Consider the following 27,221-nt stretch of genomic DNA (forward strand, 5'->3'; position numbering starts at 1 on the left):
ACAGCGTATGCCAAGAGGTCAAGCTTGCTGGCACATCAGCGTCTGCCCTTAACCTCCCCGGTCTTCACCAAGGATCATTGGTCCCTGTCCTGGGTCTCCCAGCGGTTCAGCACAGCAGGCTTGTCTGGCAGGAGGGGGAACTTGGCGAGTCAGAAAAGTAGCGCCCTTCACTGCCTCAGGGTCCGCAGCCTAGGTCTGGGCTGAGGCGGAGCGGCAGCACGGGAAGCGCTGGCGCTGTTGCCTGAGTGCGCGAGTGCGTGGAACAGCGCGTGGGACGAGAATCTCGAGAATCGGAGGGCAGCCGATGTATGAATGCGGGTGCACACTGTGAGCTGTGATCCCAGCCTTTCTGGGGCGGGCGGCGGGCGGGCTTGGAAGGTCTCCTCCCCCCATCACATTGAGAAATCTCAGTGAGTCACCAAATGGTTCTGCATATTAATGAGCTCGCTCAGCTAGGGCAGCAGCATATTTAAAAGAGGCCAGGGCGGTCGGAGGGAAGACGCGGAGAGTGCGTGGAGCCAAGCGCAGAGTAGAGCGCTTCAGCCAACAACTGACTGCCCCAGCACAGCCACGAGCAGAGCAAGCCGAACCGTGAGGCACACTCGTGCAACACAGCTGAGGCGGACGGAGTCCCCACGTCGCCTCATCTACTGGCCGGAGCCCTCCCAACGTTCAGGCTACCGCGCCGAGCCCCTCCAACCAGTATGAGGCTCCTGGCCGCTGCGCTGCTGCTGCTGCTCCTGGCGCTGTGCGCCGCGCGCGTGGATGGTGAGTGCTTGAGGTCTCCCTCGCTGCTGTCCCATCCCATTCTGGGGATCCCCAGCGCCAACTGCAAAGCAGCTCAGGATCCGCCAGGATCTGGATGGGCACCCAGAGCTACCCAGGAGCAGGAGACCTCGGCGGCGCAATTGAACAGCCGCTTGCGCACTTTTTTCCACAGGGTCCAAGTGCAAGTGCTCACGGAAGGGGCCAAAGATCCGCTACAGCGACGTGAAGAAACTGGAGATGAAGCCCAAGTACCCACACTGTGAGGAGAAGATGGTTATGTGAGTTCCGTGCTCCTGCGGGAGCTCCTGGCTTCTAACCCTGGGAAGGGACACAGTGGGGGCTGGGTCCACTTAGCGAACCGTTTTTTTCTCTGCCTTTGTCAAGGCCTGGGGTCGCCTTTGTAATTGCCCAGTGAGTTCTTAGGATGCTGGCACTACCATCTGGACAACCGTCTGGAAAGGGGGTCACTGTCCCTGCTCCGGAAACAGCGAGGTCACCCTTGCCAAGATTCCCATGGGCAAACTTGGGGTCTGCACTCGTGGCTGCCCTGCCTGCTGGGGCCCCAGGATGGAAATCACTCTGAGCATTGTCACACTCAAACTGGGAAGACTGTGGCCTCCCTGCCACTGGAGAAATGCCTGTCATAAGCAGTCCCTCCTCAGGACTTCCCATCCAGGGCCTTTTTGCAGTCAGGGGACTGTGTAGTAGGCTGGCCAGGGACAGGCGCCAGGAGTTTGCATTTTGAGAAGGCTCAGGCCCCTCTCTGGCACTCAGACTCACTGCAGGTTCCAGTCAGCTCTGTACTTTTTGGGGTTAAAATGCCCTGCACCCAGAGCCCTGCTTGGTGGGGATGTGGGCAATGTCAAAACTGGGGCAGAGTGAGAGAACAGAGTCTCCTCATTCCTCTGCCTTCTCAATTAACCACTTTAGGCCAGTGCTGCCACTCTCGCCCCACCAATGCACTCTTGGCCAGGGAGAGAGCCCTGGGCGAAGCGCTCCCATATATATGCCACAGAGCGTCACTGCTTGTCTCCTTTCTCCTACTCCAGAAAGAGGCACACTTTATTTTTGACCATAAAGGTACCTCCCCTGGGCTGGCCCCACTGACCCCAAAGGCCTCCACATGACACTGCAAAGCAACTAACACCATATTCTGCACCTCCCAGTGCCTGAGCTGCACAGTTGGGCAAACCACCAGGCTTGAATTCATTCCACTGTCTTCCTTCACAGACACCTGTAAAGACCCTCCTTGTCCCTGTCCTGTGCCTCTTCGACCAAGTCCAGGGAAACCACCCCAAGATCACTTCTAGTGGGGGCCAAGTGTCCAGGGAGCTACAGGAAGAGCTCAGAACCCCTCAGTAGTGCTGCTGTGCTGGGGGACTGAAAACTACATGGGTCATTTCACTCACTCTAAGAACCATGAAACACCCAAGACCCAGGAAGCCCCTGAGACTGCTGGGCCAGACTTGTCCTGATGTGAAGGGAGATAACATGCAGGAGGGCCCCTGCAGGGACCTCAGGTGACCAGCCCAGACCCTTCACCCCTTCACCCCACCCCAGGCTGCAGGAGCTGGAAGTCCTCTCCCCTCCCAGCACCCCAAGTTGCTGGAGATCAGATGAGGGGCCCATACTCTGCCAAAGCAGGTCTTCAGCCACAACAACCAGACAAAAGCAAGTTTTCCAGCTCACCTCAAGTCACCCAGAAATCTCTGCTGAGGCCGGACTGGGGAGAGGGCAGAGCAGCCTGCTCGGTAAAGAGGGATTCCTTGCACCCAGCTTGTCCACACTCTGGAAAGGATTATTTGAGGTACATTTACATCCACTGAGCCCTGGCCAAAATCCCTGGCACCTGGAAAAGCCAAGGAAAGGGTTGTAGGACCCAGAATTCCTGATGGTTGTGGAAGTGATCATTCTGTCTACACGGCACAACCGACTTTGGTAATCCTGGTCTCACAGTGCAGCATGAAGCCTTGCAGTGGGAGGGTTTAGGCTTCCTCCTGTCAGCCCCATCCCCCGCAGCAGACACGCTGACCCAACTAAGGAAGGGGTTATCAAGCTGAGCTGCATGAACAGGGAAGGCACAGAAACACACATGCTTCTCCCTGCCCCAGGGTGCCCAGGGAGATTGAGAGAGACTACAGAACAAGCTAGGATCCCAGTCCTAGGCAGGAGAGATCCCTCCTGCTGCGATCTAGTTGCCTAGCACTGACCAATGGCCCATCCCTGACCTGAGTGCTGGCCTGGTAGGGCCCCAGGAATGCAGAGAAGGGAAGAGAACAGGTTGTCTGTAAATGTCCTGCCTCCGCTGTGGTGGCAAGATCTTGCTTGCTGCCCTCATCCACCGGGGCACTGAGCTCCTGGCAGTCCTGTCCCTGTCCATGACCCAGCCCTGCGGCTCTGCCTGTGATAACCTGCGGAAACAGGCTGGTCTCTCCTTCTCTGCCCAAGCTTTCTTCACCCCCTGCCCCTGCCCGGCAGTCACTCTAGCATCACACCTTGCCCTCCTGATCGCCCCTTAAGAAATGCCATCCACTTACCTCACCTTGTAATTTTCCATTTGCCTCTGGGGCCTGTCATTCCTGAACACTCTCCCACCTCACCCCCAGAAGCTGCCAGCCCTGTGGCAGCCCTGGTGAGGACAGCCCCAGTGGTTCTGGACAGCAGGCTGGCCAGCTCTCACAGGAAGACTTCCTCCTCAGCAGTCCCATCCTCCCTAATTACCAACAACAGCAACTGTTCACTGAGTTTAACCCATGATGGGCATTTATACACATTCTATCCCTTTATTTGAAGAGTTGTTGATTTGAAAGTCAGAGCTACAGAGAGAGAGAGAAGAGAAACAGAGATTTCACCTCCTATCCATTGGTACATTATTCCCCAAATGGCTGCAATGGCTGGGGCTGGGCCAGGCCAAAGCCAGGAGTTCTTCCTGGTCTCCTATATGGGTGCAGCGGCCCTAGCACTTGGGCAAATACTCCACTGCTTTCCCAGGCGCATTAGCAGGGAACTGAATCAGAAGTAGAGCAGCCGGGAATCCAAACCAACACCCATATGGAATGCCAGCATTGTAGACTGTGGCTTAACCCACTATGCCACAGTACCAGCCCCTAGATTCTATCCTTTAACCATCCCAAAATCCCCATAAGTCCTGTTACTGTATCTGTTTTGCAGACAGGCAACCTAGATTGAAGAAGTTATCCAAGGTCTTAGAGCCAAAGCTGAGATTCAAGCACAGTCTCATCTGTACACGCTGCACAGTGCTGGCTGATTTCCACCTCATAACTAGCCTTGGAACGTCTTTAGATTGTGTTGCGGAAGTGGCGGGGGGAACAGGCTGTGTTGGGGTTGGGGAGGCAGGCAACATGCTGTGTTGCTTCTTCCTGAAGGTGGGAGAACTACATTACACTTGAGACTCAAAGGATTCAAGCCCAAGGCTTTGCTTTGCTTTTCTTTGCTTCAGGCTCAGAGGATACCCAGCCCAGAAACAATGTGTAGCAGTCAGGGGCTGGGGTAAGGGGTCAGACCCAGGCCACAGCATTTGCATTAGCCTCACCAAGGGCTCCACACACCTTGCTGGCATTAGAGCTACCCCAATGATCCAGACACAGAAGTTGGAAGCATCTCCGGACCATTGTTCCTGGAGGCATGAGCCCAGGAAAGAACCTGCAGTTTGTAATTCACATTCAACCCTCAACCCACCCCACTCCATTTCAGTATCACCACCAAGAGTGTGTCCAGGTACCGGGGGCAGGAGCACTGCCTGCACCCCAAGCTGCAGAGCACCAAGCGGTTCATCAAGTGGTACAACGCCTGGAACGAGAAGCGCAGGTATGCCCCAACCCTACTCCCATCTTCTCACTGGTTCTACTGTGACTCTCAGGACGGGAAGGGATGTCCCCTCCAAGCCATTCAGCCCTGTCTAATGTGGGAATCCTCAGCACAACAGCCATGGAAGGTGGTTCCCCCAATACTGCTTACAGACCCCAGGAATAAGGGCTTCACCTCTTCATCAAGTAGACTCCCTCTTAGCTGTGAGCACCACTGGCTTTCCTTTTATGGTCTAAAGTCTATCTCATCCTAACTTCATTATAGCCTTAACTCCCCCTCTTAAGTCGCTAAGCTGCCCACTGTCTGGGTGACCACTGGCCACGCAGGCCCTTATGATCCTTATGTGAGTGCCACAGGCGCTGAGGGCAACTCCAAGCCAACCCCAGCTTCTGGGTTCTGATATGCTTCATTGCCTCTGCTGCTCAGACACCTGATACACTCCTTCCATGCAAGTGCTGAGGACCTTGGGTCTGACCCCTTAGAATCACAGCCTGTCTCTCCCCAAGGGGAGATGTTCACTGGGCTATGATCCCCTGGGGCCTGGGGCCTGGGGCCTGAGGCCTGGCCTTGGTAAATGCCACTCCGTGGCTCCCTGGTGCCACCTGAAGGTGAGCCTGTCCTGGTGCACGCTCAGTGCCTGTTTACATCTTCACCTGCATAGCACAGCCAGGGAAATGTGCCACACAGCTGGCTTGGCCAAGGGGGGAACCAAGGCTAGCAGGGAGGGGGAAGCCTTGCTGGGCGCAGAGCATGGAAGGCAGAGATGCAGCAGATGCCTGCCCAGCCCTTTCCATCACTGGGCCCTGTATGCTCCCCCAGCTCTGCCCTGAGGCCACTCCTGCAGCTGACACACAGGCCCAGCTCCTGTACCTGAGCCTTTCCGGCTGCCTCCAAAACTGCCTTGTCTGCAGTTACTTGAAATAGAAAGTGATGAGTGAAAGAGATTCTTTTCTGTGAATCCAGTATGAGCAAATCACTCTTTCTGCTCAGGGCAGGTGGTTCACGTGGCTTACAGCAGAACCTGCCTGAGCCCCACTCTGTTCCCTTCTAGGCCCTGTGTCATCAGAAGTAGAAAGAGGCTAACGCAGGGCCAGCTCATCAAGGAGGCCAAGAGCACCTCCACCTGGCTCAGGAGGGTTGTGTGCCCCTTTCCATCCTGTCCCTCCCCCCTGCCTCTGGGTACCCCTGAAGAAGAGGAGGTACCCATGGACCCTTTTCTTCCTGTCTGATCCAATGGGGGAAAGCGATGAGAGCCTCCCAGATACCAGGCTTTTATCATACTGGACAAAATGGGGGCAGCCATGTGCCAAGGTAGCGTAGCCACATAAGAGGATATGCCCTTGCCCCCAATTCCACCCTTGTAAAAATTCACATTGCAAATGAAATCTAAGTTACCTCCCTGAGCTGGCCCTGAGTTAGCCTCATTCCACTGTGATAACACAGGGCCTAGAGGGGGACAGAGAGCAGACAGGGCAGATCCTGCCTTAGCTGCCTGCCCTGAAGGCAGAATGGAGAGAAAGGGATTCTGTGTAGCCATTCCTTTGGGGGAGGGAGGGTGGAAGGGAAAGGTGGGTGGGGAACACACTGGGTCCAAGCCCACAGGGACAAGGGAGCTCCAGGCACCTCGGAGGCCAGGGCTTCCAGCTGTCACCAAAGGCAGGGGCATCAGGTGTCTGAGTTCCATATCCTTGCTCAAAAATCAGAGCAAGGAAGAAAGGTGGGCTAAGTGTGAAAGTGTGAAGTGTATTCTCAGGGTAGCCACAGGAGAAAGCCAAATGGAACAGAGCTGCATCCATGGAAAAGACTCAGGGGAGGGGGGACATGTAGACCTGGTGACTAGAGACTGGTAACTGGAGACTGGTAACTAGTAACTGCTGGTTGGTCCAGTGAGGCTTTGTAGCACAGAGGAGGTGAGTACGAGACACAGCTGCCTCCTGCCCCGCCCCGCCCTCTCTCCAGGCTTCGGGCAGCAGCCTCTGCAACTGGTCTCTTTTCTAGTCACATATTGGGTCCTTTGGACAAAAGGGAAGGAAAACTACAAACCCAGGTCAAGGAGGGGGTTACTTGTACCCTTGCTATTTTCTCTCAGGCCAAATCAGGTGAGGGGTGGCAGCCAGCCTAGGAGCAGCTTTCCTTGCCACCACAGGTGGGGGAGTCACTAGCAGTTTCTGGGACCTGCACCTTAGTTTCGTCTGAGGCAGAGGGAGTTTGCACCACAGCGTTCTGAAGACCAAGTGAGATGGTGGAGGTGGAAGCTCACAAGAAGGATTAAGCCAGGCATGCATGTGCTGCTGTCATTCCTCCCACTTGCCCCGCATCATGCATGAGCCACCCACACTCAAATGCATGTTTTTTCTTCACAGGGTCTATGAAGAATAGGGTGAAAAATCACACAGGAGAACTCCAGACTGATTGGGAGGCTTTGAGCAAAGGACTTTGCAAATTTTTGAAATCAAAATAAACACCTTCCTTTCTCACAGGCATAAGACACAATGTACACGTTGTTGAAAAGCACTTGTATCCAGGGTGAGCTTCTACCTTTTATAGCCGCATGCAAAAGGCTTCCAGATGTGAGACCTATCTCCCCTGCACCCCAGATTATAGCACAAGCAAAAATGGGGGAAATCATGCCTTTCCTTTTTTAAAAAAAAAAAAAAACAGAATGCTCTTTTGTATCTGACCATATGTCACCATGCTTTGGAGCTTTATATGCATCCGGGAGGAATGGTGGACTTGGTTGGGACATTTCTTTGCAGAGCTGCTCTTTTCCAGGCTCTGGAAGCTTCCACTTGCAGGTCCTGGCATCTCAGCACAGCTGTGGTGGGCTCTCATGGGCTTACAGTCAAGGTCACAGCTTCTGTTTGGCTCTGCAGGGGCTACACTGGGCACACAGGAGCAGATACTTCTGTATAATTTCTTTGAGGAACTCAAACTGGTGACCAGAACAATGTGATTCCTTCTTCCCTGGTCACATTCAACTCGCTCTAGGTATCAACTCTGAGATCCTGTGAGGGCCACCAAAAGGAGGGCCACTGGGGGCTTTTCCCCAACCTGGGGGTTTGTGAGAAGGCCGTGGCTTCTCTGTTGAACACTTGGAATACATCTGAAATTCCCAACCCTTTGAGAAAACCTTAGGAGAAAACTTAGACATGAACAACACACAGCCACAAAGACATGTGCTACCGATAAGGGACAACTTCCAGAGCATGTCACCCCCACTGCAAGGGGACACACACAAAAGCAATCCACGTCTCACTCCCCCACGTAAATCTGCCATGTGGAACACACAAGCCTCTTCTGACAGCTAAGACAGCTGTGTGCCCTTGACCTTGTCCATGGCCCATGAGGATGCCCTCCACTGTACCACCGTGTTGTGTGCTGTGTCCATATCTGGCACCAGTAGTGTTGCATGCTGGCTTCCTGTGCTTTCTAAGACAAAAAAAAGTAATAAAATATATTTGAAATGTACCAAAATTCCAGACTTCTGACTTTCCCTATTAAAAGCTAGGAGGATCGTAAAATATTTATCACATCCTGCATCAACGGGGTCAAATATGTTGAGTAAAAAAAGGTGCTTCCCAGCACCTACCAGCACCACCATGACTCCAGAAGGTGTGGTGCTATCGTTATTTCATGAAAAATAATAGGAAGCCAGGCTTTGGGGCTAGTATTCCAAGCTGACCAGAACACACAATGGGTGCATGCAGACTGGTGTGGGATAGGGGGAAGAGGGAAACCCTAGAAATGCAGCCAGTTAAGATGCCTGGGTCCAGAGCTCCAGGAACCCAGGGGGATTCAGGTAGGGTGATGCTGAGCCTCTGCTTCTGCAAGATGAACTTGGCAGCAGGGCCTGGTGAGCACTCAGTACATGGCAGCTATTTTAATACTCATAACACTAGGCCCTTCTGCCCTGCCTACAGCTACCCACAGCCCTGTGTCTCACTGGGCCTTAAGTCACTAGGCCTGAAACAATCCCATGACCCTGTAGCTCAAGGGACCATGCCTGCCCCCTGACTGCCACACTCACAGCCAGGACCCCGACCCTCAGACCCCCACCTCCTCCACAGACCACTTCCTGCCATGGCAACAGGGATGTACAGCAACCACCCTGCCCCAGCTGGCCACAACAGGGCACTGTTGCAAGACCTCTCCACCATGGTCTGCCCTCCCAGCAGCAGCCAATTAGACCCTATGTATTCCTGAGGAAATCCAGAACCAGATTGGTCAAGAAAGCTGTCCAAAGTCACAGAAGACTGCTCTGCGTCCCCAACAGCATGATATCCAGTGGCTGCGTGTGGCAGCTTTTCCAGCTATGAGTGCAGGAGAGGTGGGCTGAGGCCACACTGGGCCGCAGACCAGGAGCTCCAAGGTGGGTTTCCCCTTCTTTGCACTGCACAGAACAAAGGCAGGCAGGACAGGGAAGTCCAGAGACAGCACAGCAGCACCACTGAGCAGGGGAGAACGGACACCAGCGTCACCCTGGGATCCTGAACCCCACCTAGGCCCCTAGCAGCACCATTGAGGCCTCACAAGGAAGGGAGAATGGAGGAAACCCATCATCTCTGAGAGCTGGCACACAATAAGGGCACTGTTCAGTCTCCACTGTTCCCTGAGCATCCCCCACCCCACACCTCTGCCACACTCCTCTGCCCCTTTCCTGGGCTCCCCTCTTCCCTGTTGATGGTCTTGTTCCAACAAACCTTCTTCAAGCCCTGCTGGCCCAGGGGGGTCCCTTCTCTGACCCCCCAAGCTATAGGTTAGATTATTCTTCAGTCATGGCACAGAGCTTTTTCCCTCACAAGCAGAGGCAGAGTGGCACGGAGCCCCATGCTATGAAACAGCAGGAAAGGGCATATGGGTATAAAAGTCTCAGTTTGTCACAGACCTCGCATCCCTGGATAACAAATGCTGGGGTGTACTTCCAGTGGAGACCTGGATCCTTTTACCCAATAGACCCCACTGGTCCGGCCACTGAGAGTAGGCCCTGAGTCCCAGTACTTCTCCAACACCAAATGAAGACCCACTGGTGCCAGGAAACATGCTGGGCCCCCGGGACCAATCCCTTTGCAGTGGTTTTGCAGCCATTTCCCGGAGTTTCTCCCTCTGGCTTCCCAGCAGCCCTAGGAGGTGTCCACCCACCACATTCCAGAAACAGGAGTAATTCCAGGGCAATGTAGTCAGGCGGGCAGCCCTTCGCTCTCCCAGATTGCTGTGGGAAGGACTAGCATGCTCGTCGACACACAGGACACAGCAGGCCTGCGTGCAGGCAGCCTGTCACAGGCAGGCTACCAAAGACTCAAGTGCAATTGCCCTAACTTCCCACAGCATTTCCTGAGCAGGTGCATAGTGCTGCAACTGGGCTGGACCCCAGGATGGAAGAATCCTCAGGTAAATGCCACTCAAGCCTAAACTTCTCCACCTCACCAAAAACGCCTTGGTTTCTCCACTGAGAGCTTCTCCTTGTCACCCAGACCTTGGGTTCGGAGTAGCTACATAGCCTGCAGGGCCTGTGTAAAACAGCAAAGATGTAGAAGTCCTTGTTCAAACATTGTTAGATGACTTCCAGTTAGCAACCTGAGAGCAACAAACCAACCTATACTAGCTACCTCTGGGTCACTAGTGAAATGCCTCAGACAAGCCATGTGTGAAGGAAGGAGGCTCATTCTGGTTCACGGTTTTGGGGGTTCACAGCCCAACATCAGGTGGACTCCTCTGGTTCAGCTTCTGATGATCAGAGGCCACAAGAACAAATTGCGTGAGGGGGAGAACCACATGGTAAGCCAGAAAGCAGAGAAAGCAGTTCTCTGGGCTGCTACCCTGCTCCAACACAGTTCCAGTGACTAAGGGCCTCCCATCAGACCCATCTTCTTGGCGGCATCATTGGACCAAGCCTCTACCCCTCTGGCACCCATGACCCTGGGACTTAATCATCTGCATGGGTCCAGGAACTGGATGCTTCTCCATTTGCAGCAAGCCCTTGCCATAGCAGCCTCATCCAAGTCACGCACTGCAAGGCCACAGGCCAGCCCATCTGCTGTCTCAATGCACACCAATAGCCATGCCTGAAATACTGCATGAGTTCCACTACAATGTAACAGTTTTACTCTAACTTGGACACTAACAACAAGTGTTCTTAGAAACCAAAGACTGTCTCAAATTTTGAAAATCCCTCACAGAATCTATGCTGGTACTTTAAGAGGTATGGTCATTCCCCTTAAACATGAAAAATACAGCACAAGACCTAAGAGATCATTTCAGTCCACAATGGTACCAAACCCCACACTGACTGTGTTTTCTCCCATACATGTAAACTATGATAAAAGAAAAAACTTACAAATTCAGCAATTCAGGTTAACAGCTACACATAAAAATAAGCAATTATCACACTACTATAAGCTAGATGAGTTTGGTCTTTAACTATCTTACTGTACTGTATATCCCCACGGTCTTGGCATATCCGATTTTTCTTTCCTGAGTCAAGAGCTTACAGTCTACAAAAAAGCAAACTCACTGCCTCAAGTTGCCTGTTTCTCTCATGATCAGAAGGACACAGTGCAGCCTCTGGGTACAACCTCCCCAAAGGGGCAGCTCAGCCAGGCTTGGAGGAGGAGGCCCCTGACCAAGGACTCCACCAAACCTGGAAGGGCTCCTAGCAGACCGCAAGTTGTTACGAGAAAAGAAATAACATGCTGATGCCATGCGGTTCTGCTGTGGCTGCTGGCCCAGTGCAAGCACGTACCGTGAGACTGCCAGCAAAGGCAGAGGTGCCGGAAACAGAACAGTAGAGAATGTTTACGGGTTCAGAGGGTGCTGGGTGAATCCCCTAGGCCTCACCTCCCACTTTTGAAAAGCTTAACAGATTCTTTAGAGGTCGCCAGAAGAGCAATAAAACCCCAGTCATTTTCTCATCTCAAGGAAGCCTCTTCTGCTTGCTCCCCGTTAAGTGCCCAGAGCGTCACCACCAGAGGGCAGCCAAGAGCCCGTGCACTAGGGCTGAGAGCGCTCTGCGTTCCCCAAGGGGAACAGTCGCTGCCAGCCATTGCTAATGCTTGTCCCAGCTGGGCCAAGAGCCTTGAGGGCCTTATCTCATGGAACCTTGGCAGCAGGCACCTTCTGCTATAGATGCGAGGCTGAGATGAACAAATAACCTACACTCACATGGTTAGCAGGTGGTAGACTGACTCCAGGAGGGTACTCAACCCCTTGCAATATGTGCTGAATTAGAATTCCTGCCCACCTCAGTCCATGGTCACTCCACTGTACTCACAAGCTCTGGTTTATAGGGCCTAGTACCTCATTTCATTGAGTGGAGGTAACACAACCACACAGGACAACTACCTTAGCCACATGTGTTTAGTCAGTGTGTAGTTTTGCCTTTTAAAAATTATTTTTGTTTATCTGAAATGCAGAAGGACAAAGAAAGATCTTCTATCTGATGATTCACTCCCACAAATGCCTGTAGTAGGTAGCAACAGGTCTGGCCCAGGCCAGCAGCCAGGAACTCAATGCAGGTCTCCCAAGTGGGCTGCAGGGACACCATCACTCACACCATCACTTGTGCCTCCCAGGGTAGGCCTTACAGGAAGCTGGAATCAGGGGCAGAGGTGAGACTCAAGCTCAGGTACTCTTGAACGGAGCAGACGTGTCCCAAGCAGGAACTTCACCACAGCCCCAAACGCCAACTCCTCCCCCTGGTCTTAAAGCCTCTTCCAACGGAAGTTTCCCTTGACAATGGAATGATGGTGGTTGACCAAGGAGACCTGAAAGCATCCTCTGGCTGTAGATGCAGCGGGATGCAGACGTGCGCATTAACGTTCTTGAATGTTCATTTTATTTGGAAGGCAAAGACAGAGTGAGATCTTCTAGGACGCTGGATCAGAGGAGAGCAGCCTCGACTGGAACCTAGGCGCTCTATGGATGCAACAAGGCAGGTGGTGGCCACACAGTCTTCTAGGGCTTCTCTCACTGCCCAACAGAGCGAGCCCTCGGGCTCACACCTGATGGACGGAGTCCTGCCTAAGTAGAAGCGGTGGGGAGGTAAGTTTCCTTACCACTGAATCAACACAATAAGCACAATAATTATGGTATCATTGAATTCAGCTCAATATTTTAGTCTAAAACAAGTAGAAACTATCAAGATGTTGGTTTTAAAAATGAATTCAGGGACTGCTTTTGTGATATAGTGGATTAAGCCAGCTCTTGCAACAATGGCATCCCACAGCAGAGCATGGGTTCAAGTCCAGCTGCTGCACTTCCAATCCAGCCCCCTGCGAATGCACCCGGGAAAGGAGCAGAAGATAACCTAAAGTGCTTCCTCTTCCAATCCCAGCTCCTGTAATGCAGACCCTGGATGTAGAGGTGATGGTTCAAGTCCTGGAGACCTTGGCACTGATGGAGAAGACCTAGGTGTAATTCTGAGTTCCTAACTGGTAGCATGCAAGTACTCCTAAAGGTTAAATGTTTCCTTGAGCCGGATTCAAGCCTCTGCCCTCAGAGGCCCAGCCTGAGCTTTGCAGGGAGCACAGGCCTTCAGGTGCCAGTTCTTGGCATGTTGAGAAATGTCTCTACTGACCTCCTCCAGGCTCTCTCTGCCACCTTCTCAGCCACAGCAGGCCATGGTGTCCAGGCCCTAGACCATCCAGGGGAGCCTCCCCAAGCCACCTGCTAGGGGGCTGCAGCTTACTTGCTTTGTCCCAGACACAAGACTCTCACTAACCCCACCTCAGTCGGGACTGTGTTCTTAGCCCCCTACCCCATCTGAGGCCTCGTCACAGCAGAGCAGGGTCCCAGCCCCTCAACAACACACACACAAACACCGCCCTTGAGTCTGGGCAGCTATCCCTCTGAACTCAAGCCTACCACCTGACAGCTGTCACAGGCACACCTGGTTTGACTTCTTCCCCTTATCAACCTTCAGAGATGTGTGGAGTTCACATCTGATCACACACTGTATTCATTCTGAGCCTCAAAACATTTGCAACCCCTGCAGGGGAGATGAAAATGGCCAAGTGCAAGTCCCCTGCATCCACCTCAAGATGCTGCACCTGTTTTCTCACCCAAGCATCACACCCAGTCAGCAACATGGGCACTGACATCTCCACGACCACGGTAGGCATTCAGTCATGGGCAAAAGGATACTCAGGTACCAAACAGCCAATGATCGAATCTCAACAAAGGCCTGTGGGAGCCCCACTAATTCCCCACACCTCAGTGCTGAGTGGTGTTTTTCTGGGCCCATCTGTCTCTCACGCACACAGCAGGACCTCTGGCGGTTATGCATAGGTTTTGACCCTGAACCCCTGACCAGTGCCTGGAGCAGTGGGTGTTCATGCCAGGTGAAGGCAGACATAGACTTGGGGTGAGGGGGCGGCCTGGCGGGCTGCAGGCAGCTGCCTGGACTGGGGTCCTAGTGTTCCAGCTCTTGCCTTACAGCATGCATTCTAGCCTGTGGACACTGTCAGCCACACGTGTCCCCTAGGATCTGCTGGTCCTAAGCTTGTGACACACATATCTCCCAGCCATTGAAAAGGTGATGCTTCTGAAGGATGGGTCAGACCCACTCACAGCCAGCAGGTGGACACTCCCTGCGCACTTCTCACAGAGGACTGTGGATGCCAGGGAGAAGCTTCAGAAAGCCTCTGGCTTGAAATTTCCCAAAAGCCTATGAAAAGATCCCAAATTTCCAAACCCACTCTTTTTACACGTGAGAGATTCTTGAATGAACCTTGCAGAAAAATTTACTGGGGAATCCAATTAGGTAAAAGCTTAGTTTAAAATGCCCAAATGGAGTCGCTGGGTGTTGTGGAACCTACTTCTGTCCACATAACACCACATTCTCATGTGCACCCTTCTCCCGGCACCCAGTCTCCCCAAAGTCTGCTCTCTTCCCCGCAAATCACAAGGTTTCAATTCTGAACACCAGCAAGTGGAGGCTGCACTGCCCGCATCTTCTGTGGGTTCATGGAAAAACCAAAGCAATCAAGTCTGGCCCCTCAAGGCGCCGCGAAGGCGAAAGATCGCAGGCGCCATCTGGTGGTCCCCTCACACCTTGCGCCCAGCCTGAGCTCGGCGCCCTGGAGAGTGGCCAGCGAGGACCGGCCCCTTCTTCCGACAGCAGCCCCATAGAAGGCTTCCCCGCTGCAAAGGCTCCTCTCGCACGAAAGCAGACAGCTGCCTTCACGGATGGGGCTCTCGGAGCTGCCTGCGCCGGAATCACACATCTGAGCCCTCCTACGGTCCCTCCTGGACACTCAGTGTGGCTCGAGGTGAGGCACAAGGGCCCAGCCACGCCTCGACTGCCCACAGGCTCATGGCGCAGGCCGGCGAGCCCCTTTTGGGTCTGAGATCTGGCCGCAGCCAGGGCGAGCGGTTCCTGTGGGGACACAGCACACGGCCTGCTTCCAGGGCCCACAGGCGTGCGGAGGCCAGCTCCTCGTCCTACCAGAGAGGGACGTGGCCGTTCCTGCGACCACGGCCACTACCAGGGCCACTCGCCACTTCCCTAAATCCCCTCCCTCTGGCAAGCCAGCTCCACTCAGAGCCAAGAGCTGTGACTAAACGCAGTCCTCTTCAAAGCCAGCGCTTCTGGAAACTTCCGTGCCAGGCGCGGCTACACCTCTTTTTAAAAAGCCTGCACAAGTCTCCCGGGAAGTCGGAGAAGAGAGTGCCCGGAAGCCGCAGAACCTACCGTCTTCCGCGGCAGCAGTGTCGCCCACATGGCCGTTGGTGTGGTCCTCGTCGTCGTTGTCCCCACAGCGGCCGCCATCCGGCATACCCACACTCCTACCGCCAGCACTAGGAATGGCCTTCGAGGGACAGCTCAGGCTGCCCAATCAAAACACAGGACCCGCCTCCGGTCCGCACATTGATTGGCTCAGCCTGGACACGTGACCTCAAAATAAGCCAACCAGGGATTTCACGAGATTTACTCAAATTGTTCGGGAGTAGGGGGACTTCTCTCTAGTTCGCAAGCCCCGAGAACTGGGAGTCGGTATACCAGATGTCTTCTTTGGGGTACTTCAAAAGCTATCCAGAAGTTAAAATCAACAACGCAGTAAGAATGAGACCAGAACACTAAATGGAGTGACGAGCGTGAGGCCACTGCGTTGGTCCCGGTGCTGCGCCATGCTCGGCTTGTGCCAACTCTGCCCAGTTCGCAGGCAACAACTTTTCCTGATTCTGCTCATGTTAGAGTCACACTTGCCATCCACAAAAAGGAAAAGAGTGAACTCTAGCTGCAAAAAAGAAAAAAAAAAATCGCTATAGGGCCCGTCTTATAGCCTAGTGTCTTAAGTCCTCACCTCTCATGCCCCAGGATCCCATATGGGCGCCGGTTCATGTGCCGGCTGTCCCACTTCCCATCCAGCTCCCTGCCTGTGGCCTGGGAAAGCACTCGAGAATGACTCAAGCTCTTGGGACCCTGTACCTGCGTGGGAGACCCGGAAGAGACTTCTAGCTCCTGGCTTTGAATCGGCTTAGCTCCAGCCATTGCGACCACTTGGGGAGTGAACCATCGGATGGAAGATCTTTCTCTCTGTCTCACCTTCTCTGTAAATCTGACTTTCCAATAAAAATTAAAAAAAAAATCTTTTTCAAAAGTTGCTATAAAGATTGACTGAATTCAAAAATAAAAAAACAACAGAATTGCAGTAAGAAAACATAGGTCGGGACCACCAGCAGCCGGTGCAGAGGTTAAGCCACCCTTGGATTCCATACTAAAGTGCCAAGGTTGGGTCCCACCTGTGTCTGATCCAGCTTTCTACTAATGTGCCTCCCAAGCTGAGCATAACTGGGTGTTTTATTGCGCAGTATCTAGTTGCTGCCTATGTGGCAATAAGGAAAAAGATATAGAAGTAACTGAATAAACCTGTAAGCCAAAGTCTCATTTCTAGGAGTATGTCCCAGGGAATAATCAGTCATGGAAACAGAGGCCTACAAGAATTTCACTGCAGCACTAACATTCAAGAGATTTCTTTATTTGAAAGGCAGAGCAACCAAGAGAAAAGAAGATCTTCCATTCACCGACTAGCTCACTCCTCAAATGGCGACAATGGCTGGGGCCGCCAGGTGGAAGCCAGAAGCTAAGAACTCCATCTGGACCTTGCACATCAGTGCAGGGACCCAAGCCCTTGGGCTGTCCTCTGCTGTCTTCCCAGGCACAAGAGCAGGGAGCTGGTAAAGAACTACTTCTAATAGTGGATCACCCGGGACCGAGAGGAATACTCTGGAGGGATGCTGATCTCAGAAGTGTCCACTTCACCCCCTCTGGGCCACAAAACCAGCTCCCCAATCAATTTTTAAAAATGGATTGCAAACAGAATGCTGGAAAGTTGAGTTACCATTATATTGCAATACATCTTTTTTTTTTAATTCAATGAATTTCATTCTTTACTATAGCCAGTTAAGCAATTCATGTGAAGACTACAGAAATGGCCATGCAACCATTTATTATGTACCAATAGTAATCTACTGAGTATCTACTGAGTTTTTTTTTTAATGATTTATTTTTATTGGAAAGTCAGCGCTGCAGAGAGAAGGAAAGACAGACAGAGAGTTCTTCCATCCGTTGGTTCATTCCCCAAGTAGCCGCGATGGCTAAAGCTGAGCCGATCTGAAGCCAGGAGCCAGGAGCTCCTTCCAGGTCTCCCACATGAGTGCAGAGTCCCAAGGCTTTGGGCCATCCTCGACTGCTTTCCCAGGCCACAAGCAGGGAGCTGGATGGAAAGTAGAGCAGCCAGCACATGAACCCGCGCCCATATAGGCCCCCAGGGCTTAAAGAGGGAAGATTAGCCAATCGAGCTGTTACGCCAGGCCCTACTGAGTCTCTAATTATGGTGTGGGCTATTATTGCATACTTCCTGTCATGTAATCCATGGACCAATTATATATTTAGTAATTAAAAAAAAACTTTTAAATCACTTAAGGTTTAGAGGAATTTGGAACTTTTTGTGAAAGTGCCAGATGAAGGCTTTGAACCCAGTGTCTGAGTCCAGAGTGCACACCCATGTGTGTGCGATGCCAGGGGTCGCCTAAGCTGCACCAGAGGCAGCGAGAGAGCATCAGTGGCCTCCCGGGAAGCTGCTCTGCCTGCCCACGTCCTTCCCAGTGTCTGTTCCAGGCAGGAGTGAGGAAGGCTACCTTGTTAGCATCCCCCGCACCCGCCCCAGGGCCAGATCCTGTGCTGGTTCCATGGTTTCCACTAACCGTGTTTACATTTGCGATGACTCCCAGGCTCATGCATGGTCAGGGGCCTGGTGCGTCACCCACTGTGTAACAAGCTGATGGAGGGAGGATGTGTGGAGAGCTGCTCAGCCATCAGAGGCCAAGGATCCAAGAGCGGTCTAAGAGCTTTGAGAGCCGAGCGAGAGGAGCTCTGTGCTCATAACCAGCAGTGGGCAGAAGCGGGAGGGCGAGTGTTTGCCCTCAATCGCTTTGCCTTCTTCTGCTGGGCCAGTAACCTTCATGATGACCTCCCCTGGCCTAGGAATCCAACAACTCTTATCCCACTTTACAGAGGAGGACCCCCAGTGAGTGGCATGAGCAGGCCACAAACCAAAGGAAGGCCCATTTCCTCCTCCCTCTAGGAGGGTAGTCTGGAGTTGTGTTTCTGGAGACAGAAGGTGCCTGGGTGGGGTACCCTATCCCTGGCTGCTCCTCAGGGGCCCAGGATTCCAAACAGCAGCGGCACAGCTGGCAAGAGATAGCAGCCCAGCACCCCAGGAATTGTCCCCCTTTGAGCTGTTCAGCTAAGGACTCAGAAGAAACCAATCATTGTGCCTGTTCATGGTTAAAATTCTCCATGGAGCTGAGCCCTCGCAGCAGCCACCAAGCCTGGCTTTGTTGAGTTTCCAGGCGGTAGCGATGCTGCATCTCGGCACTTAGTGCCCGGAGAGAAAAGGGCTCGCTCATTCAAAGCACAGCCCAACAAGAAGCCCTTTTCTCCTGAGGTCTGGCAGTTGCAGCCTCACTTTTAATCCCCGGAAGAAACGCCGGGTTGCTTTTCTCCTCGGCATCATGGCGCTGTTCCTGGGAGTTTGGAAGCACTTGGTGGAAGATTTTCAGGAGCAGCTGAGCTGTTCCCATTTTCCAGCCACTTCTAGTGGGACCGGCTGGGTTCTCAGCACCTCAACACATCGATGTTGGACAAATATACAGCATGCTCAGGTATACTGTTTAAAGCCAGATGCCAGAGGCAAGGGGGAACCCGAGAACTCGACGCAGTACGGTTGGGCCGACAGGTCTCAGCTGCATTTCTGAGAACGAGGTTGCCAGCAGGCAGCCACAGGAGCCGCCTGATAGAGGCTTTCCCTAGTGTGCTTGTTGTTCAGCAAACAGTCATCACCCGAGAAACAGCAACAGCAGGTGTAGGTGCCTTCCTTCTCAGCTTCCCTCTCCTGGAACAGCTTCCAAATGCAGGGATCCTTTGTCCAATCTGGACCCAGAATTCCTCTCTGGCCCTTCATCGTCGTCGTCATCATCATCATCATCATCATCATCAAAACCATCATTCTAGGATAGCTGAGGCCCACCACCTGCTTCTCAGCAAATCCTCCAGCTTTCTAGAACCTATCTCCAATTGGCAGGACGCTGAAGCCCAAGAACAGTAGAGAGCTCCTGTGCACCATAGTTCGGGGCATTGCAGCTGCCCTGTCTCCACTGCAGGAGACAGGCTCAGCCAGGGACAAGCAGGGGAAGGGCAGGAAGGCCAGGATTTTGGCCAGTTACATGGTGACCGCTGTCCCTGCCTCTCTGTGGCCATGGTGTAGAGGGCATGGCTCCATAAGATGATTTTAGCAGAAATGAAAGGAAAGATGACCCAGCTTTCTTCAGGTGAACACCAGGCACTGGCACAGTGAAACACAATAGGAGCCACCTGGCCTGGGCTGGAGACGCAGCTACTGACCACTCCCGCTGTGCATCTCCATGAAAGCGCTGCCTCCTCCCTGAAGCCCTCCTGGTATCCACCAAACATCCATGCCTGTTTGGGTCCTGGCTTTTCCACTTCCAATCCAGCTCCCTACTGATGCATCTGGGGAGGCTATAGAAGATGACTCAAGTGGTTGCTTGGGCCTCTGCACTCACATGAGAGCCCAGGATGGAGTTCCTTCTTCCTCTTCCTTCTCTCTTTCTCTCTCTCTCTCTCTCTCTTCCTCCCTCCCTCCCCTTTAAATGGATAACTAAACTTAAAAAAAAAAAAAAACTAACTTCCATTTCTGGTCCTCACCCAGTCGCTCTGTCAGGCCACTGCCCCATCACATTTCCCGATGCTTACAGGGCAAAGATATTCTATGATCTCCTTTCTTCTTTTGAATACAAACTGTGGCCCTGGAACTCAGTGGACCCTTCCCTGGGGTCTGTCATTGTCACACCAAGCACTACTTTGTACCTTGGCCATGGCCAGTGCTGTTTGTGGTACCTTCCTAAGCCCCTCTTAGAGACTTCACATACAACTGCACAAGGTACACGCTGATGGCTTTGGTGGTCGCTCTGTGGCACTGCTGTGCAGAGGCAGCTTTGTTCTGCTGCTCCTCCGCTGAGTGCCTCCTGGTTATCTACACCAGCCACTGTGGCAAAACAGCTTGTGAAAGTACCACCCACACAGCCACATCCACAGCGACGCAAGATCAAGTTGCTTTCCTGAGTCCTGGCCTGCTCAGATCCTGGGCCTGTAATGCAGCCACTCTGAGTTTCTATGGCCAGCCTGGACCCTGTTTCCTTCTCAACTTCCTGCAGCCTGTTTTCTGAGATCCACAGGCACTCTCGAGAAAGGGCACAGGTCAGGAGCCAGCTTCACACTGCCCACCTCCGTCGTGCAGGAGAAAGCTGTGTCTTCAAGTGCTCTGGAATTATTCCCATACCACAGCTCCATCGCTGTCCACAACCTCACACCCTTACCACCCTGGGTCGCACCAGGGGTGGTTGTCAAACCCTCAAGGGCAATGGATCCCTTAACTTTGGTGGGTGATCAGATGACCACACCCTTTCTAACCAGCAGGGGGCATTGCTGTCCATCTATACACCACTAGGTCTCCCCCCACCCCCCATTGGGAAGCCTTGCTCCTCAAAGGCTCAGAACTCCTGAATGCCTTTAAATGAGTTTTCATGTATGCAATTGTCCATGCTGCTCTCCACAGGAACTCCCTACAGCTCAAGTCCATGACTGTAACTATCATCTCTCACCACCCAGCCTTCCCCTGAGCCACGACCAGTGCCCAGGGCAGAGTCAGGACTTGGTGGAGGGAGCTACCAAGGGCTGAGTAGAAGGGAAGGGCCCCTCCCACTCACACCCTAAATGGTGAATAATAGAGATGCACTTGCAAGCAGCTTTTGTTAAAGCCAGCCCCAGGTCTCCCCTGCTCATGGCATTCTGGGTGCATCTTCTCTCAGGAGTCCCTCTGCCCCTCTGACTCATGAAGCTACAACCTGGATTGGTCCCTGCCCACGTTGAGTCCTACACAGTGCCAAAAAGCACCCCTGAGCAGCTCTTTCACAAACAGGGACACCCTTTCCTCTGATAGCCACCAGCAATGCAATGCCGCCTTCCTTTGGGAGGGAGGCAGGTCCTCTGGGCTCTGTCCACTGAGTCAGAAGAGATGCCCTGGCCCAGAAAGAGCCCACATTGGCTACATACATCCCTTGAGAGCACATGGCTTCACTGCTGTAAAACCTTAAGTATTCAACTTCCTCCTCATCCTCAGCCTGAGAAGGAAAACTGTCAGCAGGAAAGCTACCAGCAGGGCACAGGCTTTAGCCTTGAAAATGAGTTCAAATCAGTATCTACATTCAGCAGCAAAACAGATGAAGCCCAACATATACAAACACCTGCAGATACTGGGAAGGCAGGAACCAATTCATCAGCCACCCAGGGGACCTTCCAGGTGGAGACAGACAAGGAACAGGAGAACAAAGCAATACGTGCACCTCGCACAGATGATTTAGTGGAGGGAGACATAGCACTGGGGTGCAGGATGACTGCCAGGCTGGCAAGGGTGGCTCTGGCTGGCGTTTGCAGCAGCCCCTGTGTTGTGAGACATGCAGGGGAGAGGCACTCCCAGCAGGAAGATCAGCAAGTGTGAAGCCCTGAGCCATGTGCACAGGACAAAGGAGAGGCAGGCTTCCAAAACACAGAGAGCAGAGGAGAGAAGAGTCAGCGTGCTCCACGGGCTGACAGGGCACAGCCTGGTCAGCCACTGTCAGCATCAACCAGTGTGGAGGTACTTTCCTCTGAGCACAATGAGAACCTTTGACAGGCCCTAGGTAGGGAAGTTGAGTGCCCTTTTACCCAGGAACAGCATGGCAATGAATGAATGATTGAATAGCTTTGGAGCCCAGAAACCTCAATAACCTGAGGTCATTAGGGGTCAAGGTCATGCTGAGTTCTGTAGGGACATGAGGACAAGAAGTCCAGGAGAGTCTACTGACTCTGGGACTGTGTACTTTGTGCCAAACAGAAAGCAGAGAATGGACCCACACTGTGCAGAGAGGCCAACAGCTTCGCCTGTGGACTGAGCACGTGGGGCACTACGCTGGTGTGGGGACAGCTGATGGCACACGGTCAGGTAAGGATGGTCCCGCACCCGTGAACCTGCAGATCTCTAGCTAGTTTCAAGCCCTTCACCTTCCAAACACACCTTAGTCCTTTGGGACATGCAGAAAATCAGGCCCCAGAGAGGGTGGATTTTCTTTCAGTGGCTGGGGGATCTCTGTCCTCTCAATTCACGCCCAAGAACAGACAGGCTCCAAACTCAATACTGTTCCCTATGTGCCCAAGGCCATGGCCCTTCCCCGAAGTGCCTCACCCACCTGCACAACTGCCAAAGCTGCCTTCCCCAAGAGGGGCTGTGGTTGGCATCTCCTCCCCCCACCCCTGAACCCTAGCACCTGGATGGATTTGGCCAGAGCAGGTGTCCACACAAGCCGAAAAAGGAAGGAGGATGACAAGCAGTCGCAGTCATGGGCATGGAAGCCAGAGAGGTGACCTTGGTTCCCCTCCTGGCTCCCCTGCCTGCTGGCCCCTGGTCTTGAGCAGGTGTCCTGGCCCCCTGGAACCTCAGCCTCCTCTGAAGTGGCAGATGAGAGGTGCAACTCAGAACTCATGTATGAAAGGTTCCACTTGGTGTCTCCCTCGCAAAAGTTGTACAATCAACAATTTGGGAGAAGAGGTCTGCTGAGTGTGCTGGCCCTGGGTTACTCCATCACTCATGCAAATGAGCATCTGGAACTGGCTTGCTCAACAAGAAAGAAGACTGGGATGCTGTAAGGAGATCCCGGTTTTCCTAACAAAGTTGTGTGCATCACCCTCAGATTAGTAGAAAATCCTGTTCAACAGGGTTCCCAGCACCACACCCTCAATTCCACCCCAGACCTCAGGGTGCCACCTCCCAGCTCCCGCGACAGCATACCTCTCGGGGTGACAGGTGTTGCGGTGAACAGCATGTGGCTGGGGACCTGAGAGCCCATGTTGCCTCCACTGTGGGCAGAGCTGCCTTCCATCTCTCTTAGTGCCCAGGGAGGAGGCTGGGGTGTGTCTGAGCGAGCAGAAAGAGTATCATGTGGCCAGGGCTTGGCAGAGTTTGATCACAACTTACATGTGGCTGTGGGAGTGATTGGTGGGGACAAAGGTGACTGGGGCTTGAATCTGCCCTTGCCTGAGCCCCACAGATGGCAGGGGTAATTAGGAATCTCTCCCTGCCTCTCCTCTTCCATTTCCCCCACTGCACTGCATCTCTTAGAGTTACACTATCACAGAGCAGGCGACAGTACCAGTGAGTCCTCTTCCAGTCAGAGATCTTGAATCTGCAACACCAGCCTGTGAGCCAACTTCACGGTCACAATGGGTGGAGCAACCTAGAGAAGCAGGTGCAATCCAACTTCCTGCTCCTCTCTCCCTCAAGGTGAGGAAAAACTATGCAGCTGAATGCATGCCGGTGTGCACACCTACACCTATGTATACAACTATGTATGTATACCCACACCTGTGATCACCCATGCCTGTGTGCTCACCTACATATATACACAATCATTTGTGTGCACATCCATACCTGCATACACACCCCCACCTGGGCACACATTACACCTGTGTGTACACCTACACCTGTGTACATACCCACACTCTGTACCTTTGTATATTCCTATGCCTGTGTGCACACCATATGCCTGTGTACACACCTATACCTGTACATACTTGTGGGCCCCATGAAGATTATGAGCCTTGATACCCATGCCAAATTCCCCTCTCTCCACAAATATCCCATAAGTATCAGCTGTGTGGGTCAGGTACTGTGGAAGACAGGAAGGGCACAGAGGAGGGTGGGATGAGAAACAAAGGCTTCCTCTCCGGAGAGATGTGGAACTGTTGCCATTGCTTCTTGCAGTCACTCCCAGCGTGTTCCTCTCATCACCATTACCATCACACCCCTGCTGTGTTCCTGTTGCAAGAAGGGCCTTTAGAGGGATTCCTCTTGCCATGGACTGGTTTATTTGATCAGGAGTATCAAGTAAAGGATGCATGGAAGGGCATGCGTCACTTAACAGCAGGGACACATGCTGAGCATCCTTGTGTGAACACCACAGCCCGGTACTCACAGTTGACAATTACCATGGGCCACACGAGCTTATGGAACTGCTGTGGGACATGCCATCCAGCATAAGTCAAGGCCCTGTTGGGGAGCATTGACTGTGCGTGCCCAGGGTCTCAGAGGGCCCACAGTGCCCACACAGGGGCTCCTCATGTCTTGGAAAGAGCAGCTGGAAGCCACCCAGCCATTTGTCCTCCACCAAGCAAGCACACACACACACACACACACACACACACACACACACACACAGTTGGGAGCTATCTTTCATGTTTCCCATGTGGCTTCCTCACTTTCTGTTGCTTCCACCAGTTCCAGGCCCCGGACTGCCTGGCACCTGGTCCCTGCTTCACTTTTCACTATTTCTGCTTTGGAAACAGTCACAGAAGCATCTGTCCATCCTGCCCCACCCTGCACCAGGTAGCATTAGTTGGGGTTCTCAGCCAAGTGCAGTCGGAGTACTGCTCTGAAGTGAGCACTCCATCCAATAATGGCCTGGTGCACTTTGTCCTCCACCAGGAGCAGTGACCACTGCAGGCAGCCAGCAGCTCACGTCCATTCCCTTGGTGCACTTGGTTAGTCTGTGATTCGAAGCTATGGCGCAGCACCCATTCATCCCAGGGCAGCGGCATCCTCTGGGTCATAATGGTGGGGTAGACACCTTGGGAAGTAGGCCTGGGCAGCCTGGCCTCCCACCACCCCTGCCTCCACCACAGACACAATGTGCACATATGGCCCAATTCCGTCCTGGGGGAGGTTCCGCCTCTAGTCTTCGTGGAGATTCAGACTGTATGACAAATCACGTTCTAGACTATGGCGGCGAGCAGGGGCTGGGTCATTTGCATCATTACCCGCAGACAACAGCTTCATTACACTGAAAGGGAGACTCACTGTGGCGGAGCTCCACAGCTGACCTGGGCCCTCACTCCCCCATTGTCTATGGGCTCGCCAGGGCCCTTGCTCCACACCATATGGTCCATGGGGGGCACCGCCCACTGCCTTCCAGGGAAAGTGGCTGCCACTGGAGCACCAGGGAGAAGCCAGTGTACTGCCAGAGGCTTCTCGGTGTCATCCTGCCACAGAGGGGGTCAGCTTTGGGGCTAATGGGGAGATGGAGGAAGGGGGAATAAGAAACCAGGATCAGAAGAGGCCCAGCCTTGGAGGGGCGGGACCACTTCTCCGCCAAGGGCAGAGGTAAGAGCCTTGGCATTTGACCCCTGGGAGAACCGGTAGCCTATGGGTTCCCTGAATCCCGTAGCATCTTGGTGGACAGTCCTGGTGGGAGGTGGGAGAGAGAACAGCGCTTTGGTTCAATCCTTTCCACCCTGGCCCCAACTCCTCCCTGCCCCAACCTGAGGGTTCCCAGATCCTGGGCATTTCTTCCAGTAAGACCTACTGCCCCAGGAGACCGGAGTCAGACACCTCCATTCCCGTACTTCAGCGCAACCCTAAACCCTGAAAACCAGGTCATTCCCCAGAAGCTGAGTGTAAACCGGGTTGGGGCGCACAAGGCCAGGAGCGCGGCCCCGCCCCTTCTCTGCCCAATGGCGAGGTAAGGGGGGTGGCGGGGAAAACGGACTTCACAAGATGCCAAACACAAGGAAGGAGCCCAGGGGTCTGCACCAACCGTCCCATCCCGCTCCCCGGTTACCCATAGGCTCTCCCAGTACCGGGCACCAAAGTGGACGCCCGCCACCCAGGCAAGGAGTTCCTGGGGATCCGGGCGTTCGACCCTGCGGGCCTCAGTGCTCCTAGAGCCCGAGCAGCGAGTGCGGTGCCTCGGGGCCCGGCCTTCCACCCGCCACGGGGCGGATTATGGCCGGGATTAACATTTTAAACTCGGCCAGACTTTCTGACTCAGAGATCCTCGCTGGCTAATCGTATTATGATCCCCGGGATTATTGCTTTTCTCTCTGCAGAACAGACTCTAAAATCAAATTGATTAAAGTCTCCCCCTGCTTCCTCCTCACTCCGTGGGGGGAGGGGGCCAGGAGGCAACTTTAGAGTCATGCTCACGTTGCTCTCCCGCCCCCCGCCCCTCCACCCAGGCCGGGAAGGGGACTGGCGGCGACAGGGTGCCATTATTCCCGCCTAGGCCAACCCCTAATTCCTGGTAATTTATCCCATATTAAAACTTCTTTAAGTAAGAATGGACAAGCACTCGCACCTGCTATGCAAATGTGGTCAAATCCAGCCCGGACCGCGGGGCGTGCGCCTGCCCGAGCGCGAGCGCATTCAGAGCCCGGCGCCCGGCTCAGCCCCGCAGATGGACTCGCGCCGGGGCCGACAGATTGCGCCGCGCCCCCGGCCGTGGGCGGGCCCGGCGGGGAGGGCCGCAGACGAAGCCCCGGGGGAAGGCCTGCGCCCACAGCGGCCCTCGCGGCTCGCCCCCTTTTGTTATGCGCGTGACCGACGCCTGTTTTGCAGCCGGGGCCTCTGTTTCCCGACTTTCCCCGGAATCTGTCCTCCTGCAGCCCCGCACTCTCCCGGAGTGGCGGGGGTACCCGAGCACTGCCATAACCTCCGACCGCAAGTGCGTGCAGTCCCTGGAGCGGGGTGAGCTCCCAGCTCGCCGCCGGATGACAAGGATTAGCGCGTTGAGGACTTGAGAAACCACGACCGTCCTCACGTGGCTGGAGACCGCGGCGCGCTCTCCTCTCGTGCGGCCCTAATCCGCTCACGCGGCCCCCAAGCCCGGGATCCGCTTGTCCCCGTGCGCCCTCCGAGCCGCCCCTCGGGGCTCTCTGAGGGCCCGCGCCGTGGGAAGACCCGCGGCGCGAGGGTCGTGTGCCGCAGGGCTCGGTGGGGGGGGAGACCCCTGTCTTGCAACCGAGGGGGGTCTTTATTTGTGGCTCCATGACAAGAATCGAGGACCGCGGAGCAGGATCAATACATTGTCCCGCGGCCCGCCTCAGGCTCCGCGTCCCTTAGGGGCATAGCAAAATAGGCGCTTCGCTCCCCGCTGTAACTCGAGGAGAACACCAATAATTCATGTATGTTATAATTCTTCATTGCCCCTGGGTCGTCTGGGAAAACCGGCCGAAAAGAAAA

The 27,221-nt window shown here is 53.9% G+C and overlaps 1 protein-coding gene and 1 long non-coding RNA gene across 2 annotated transcripts in view; one reads left to right on the plus strand and one right to left on the minus strand.

The window, feature by feature from the left end:
* Positions 1 to 27,221, minus strand: part of LOC131482658 (uncharacterized) — a 185,093-nt gene that overhangs the window by 106,623 nt on the left and 51,249 nt on the right. The gene's annotated exons all lie outside the window — the stretch shown is intronic.
* CXCL14 (C-X-C motif chemokine ligand 14) lies at positions 470 to 7,846 on the plus strand. The gene is made up of 4 exons (XM_004586425.4): positions 470 to 768; positions 941 to 1,046; positions 4,483 to 4,596; positions 6,960 to 7,846. Exons 1-4 carry the CDS (start codon positions 705 to 707, stop codon positions 6,973 to 6,975), a joined length of 300 nt encoding a protein of 99 aa, XP_004586482.1. The 5' UTR covers positions 470 to 704; the 3' UTR covers positions 6,976 to 7,846.

The sequence above is a fragment of the Ochotona princeps genome, chromosome 19 (assembly GCF_030435755.1).
Source record: "Ochotona princeps isolate mOchPri1 chromosome 19, mOchPri1.hap1, whole genome shotgun sequence".
NCBI lineage: Eukaryota > Metazoa > Chordata > Mammalia > Lagomorpha > Ochotonidae > Ochotona > Ochotona princeps.

What these genes read in the sequence shown, in the direction of transcription:
- CXCL14 (XM_004586425.4), top strand. Translation starts at nt 705, where the DNA reads ATGAGGCTCCTGGCCGCTGCGCTGCTGCTGCTGCTCCTGGCGCTGTGC. An exon ending in GTGCGCCGCGCGCGTGGATG is followed by an intron (nt 769 to 940) that starts GTGAGTGCTTGA and finishes TTTTTTCCACAG; the next exon opens with GGTCCAAGTGCAAGTGCTCA. An exon ending in TGTGAGGAGAAGATGGTTAT is followed by an intron (nt 1,047 to 4,482) that starts GTGAGTTCCGTG and finishes ACTCCATTTCAG; the next exon opens with TATCACCACCAAGAGTGTGT.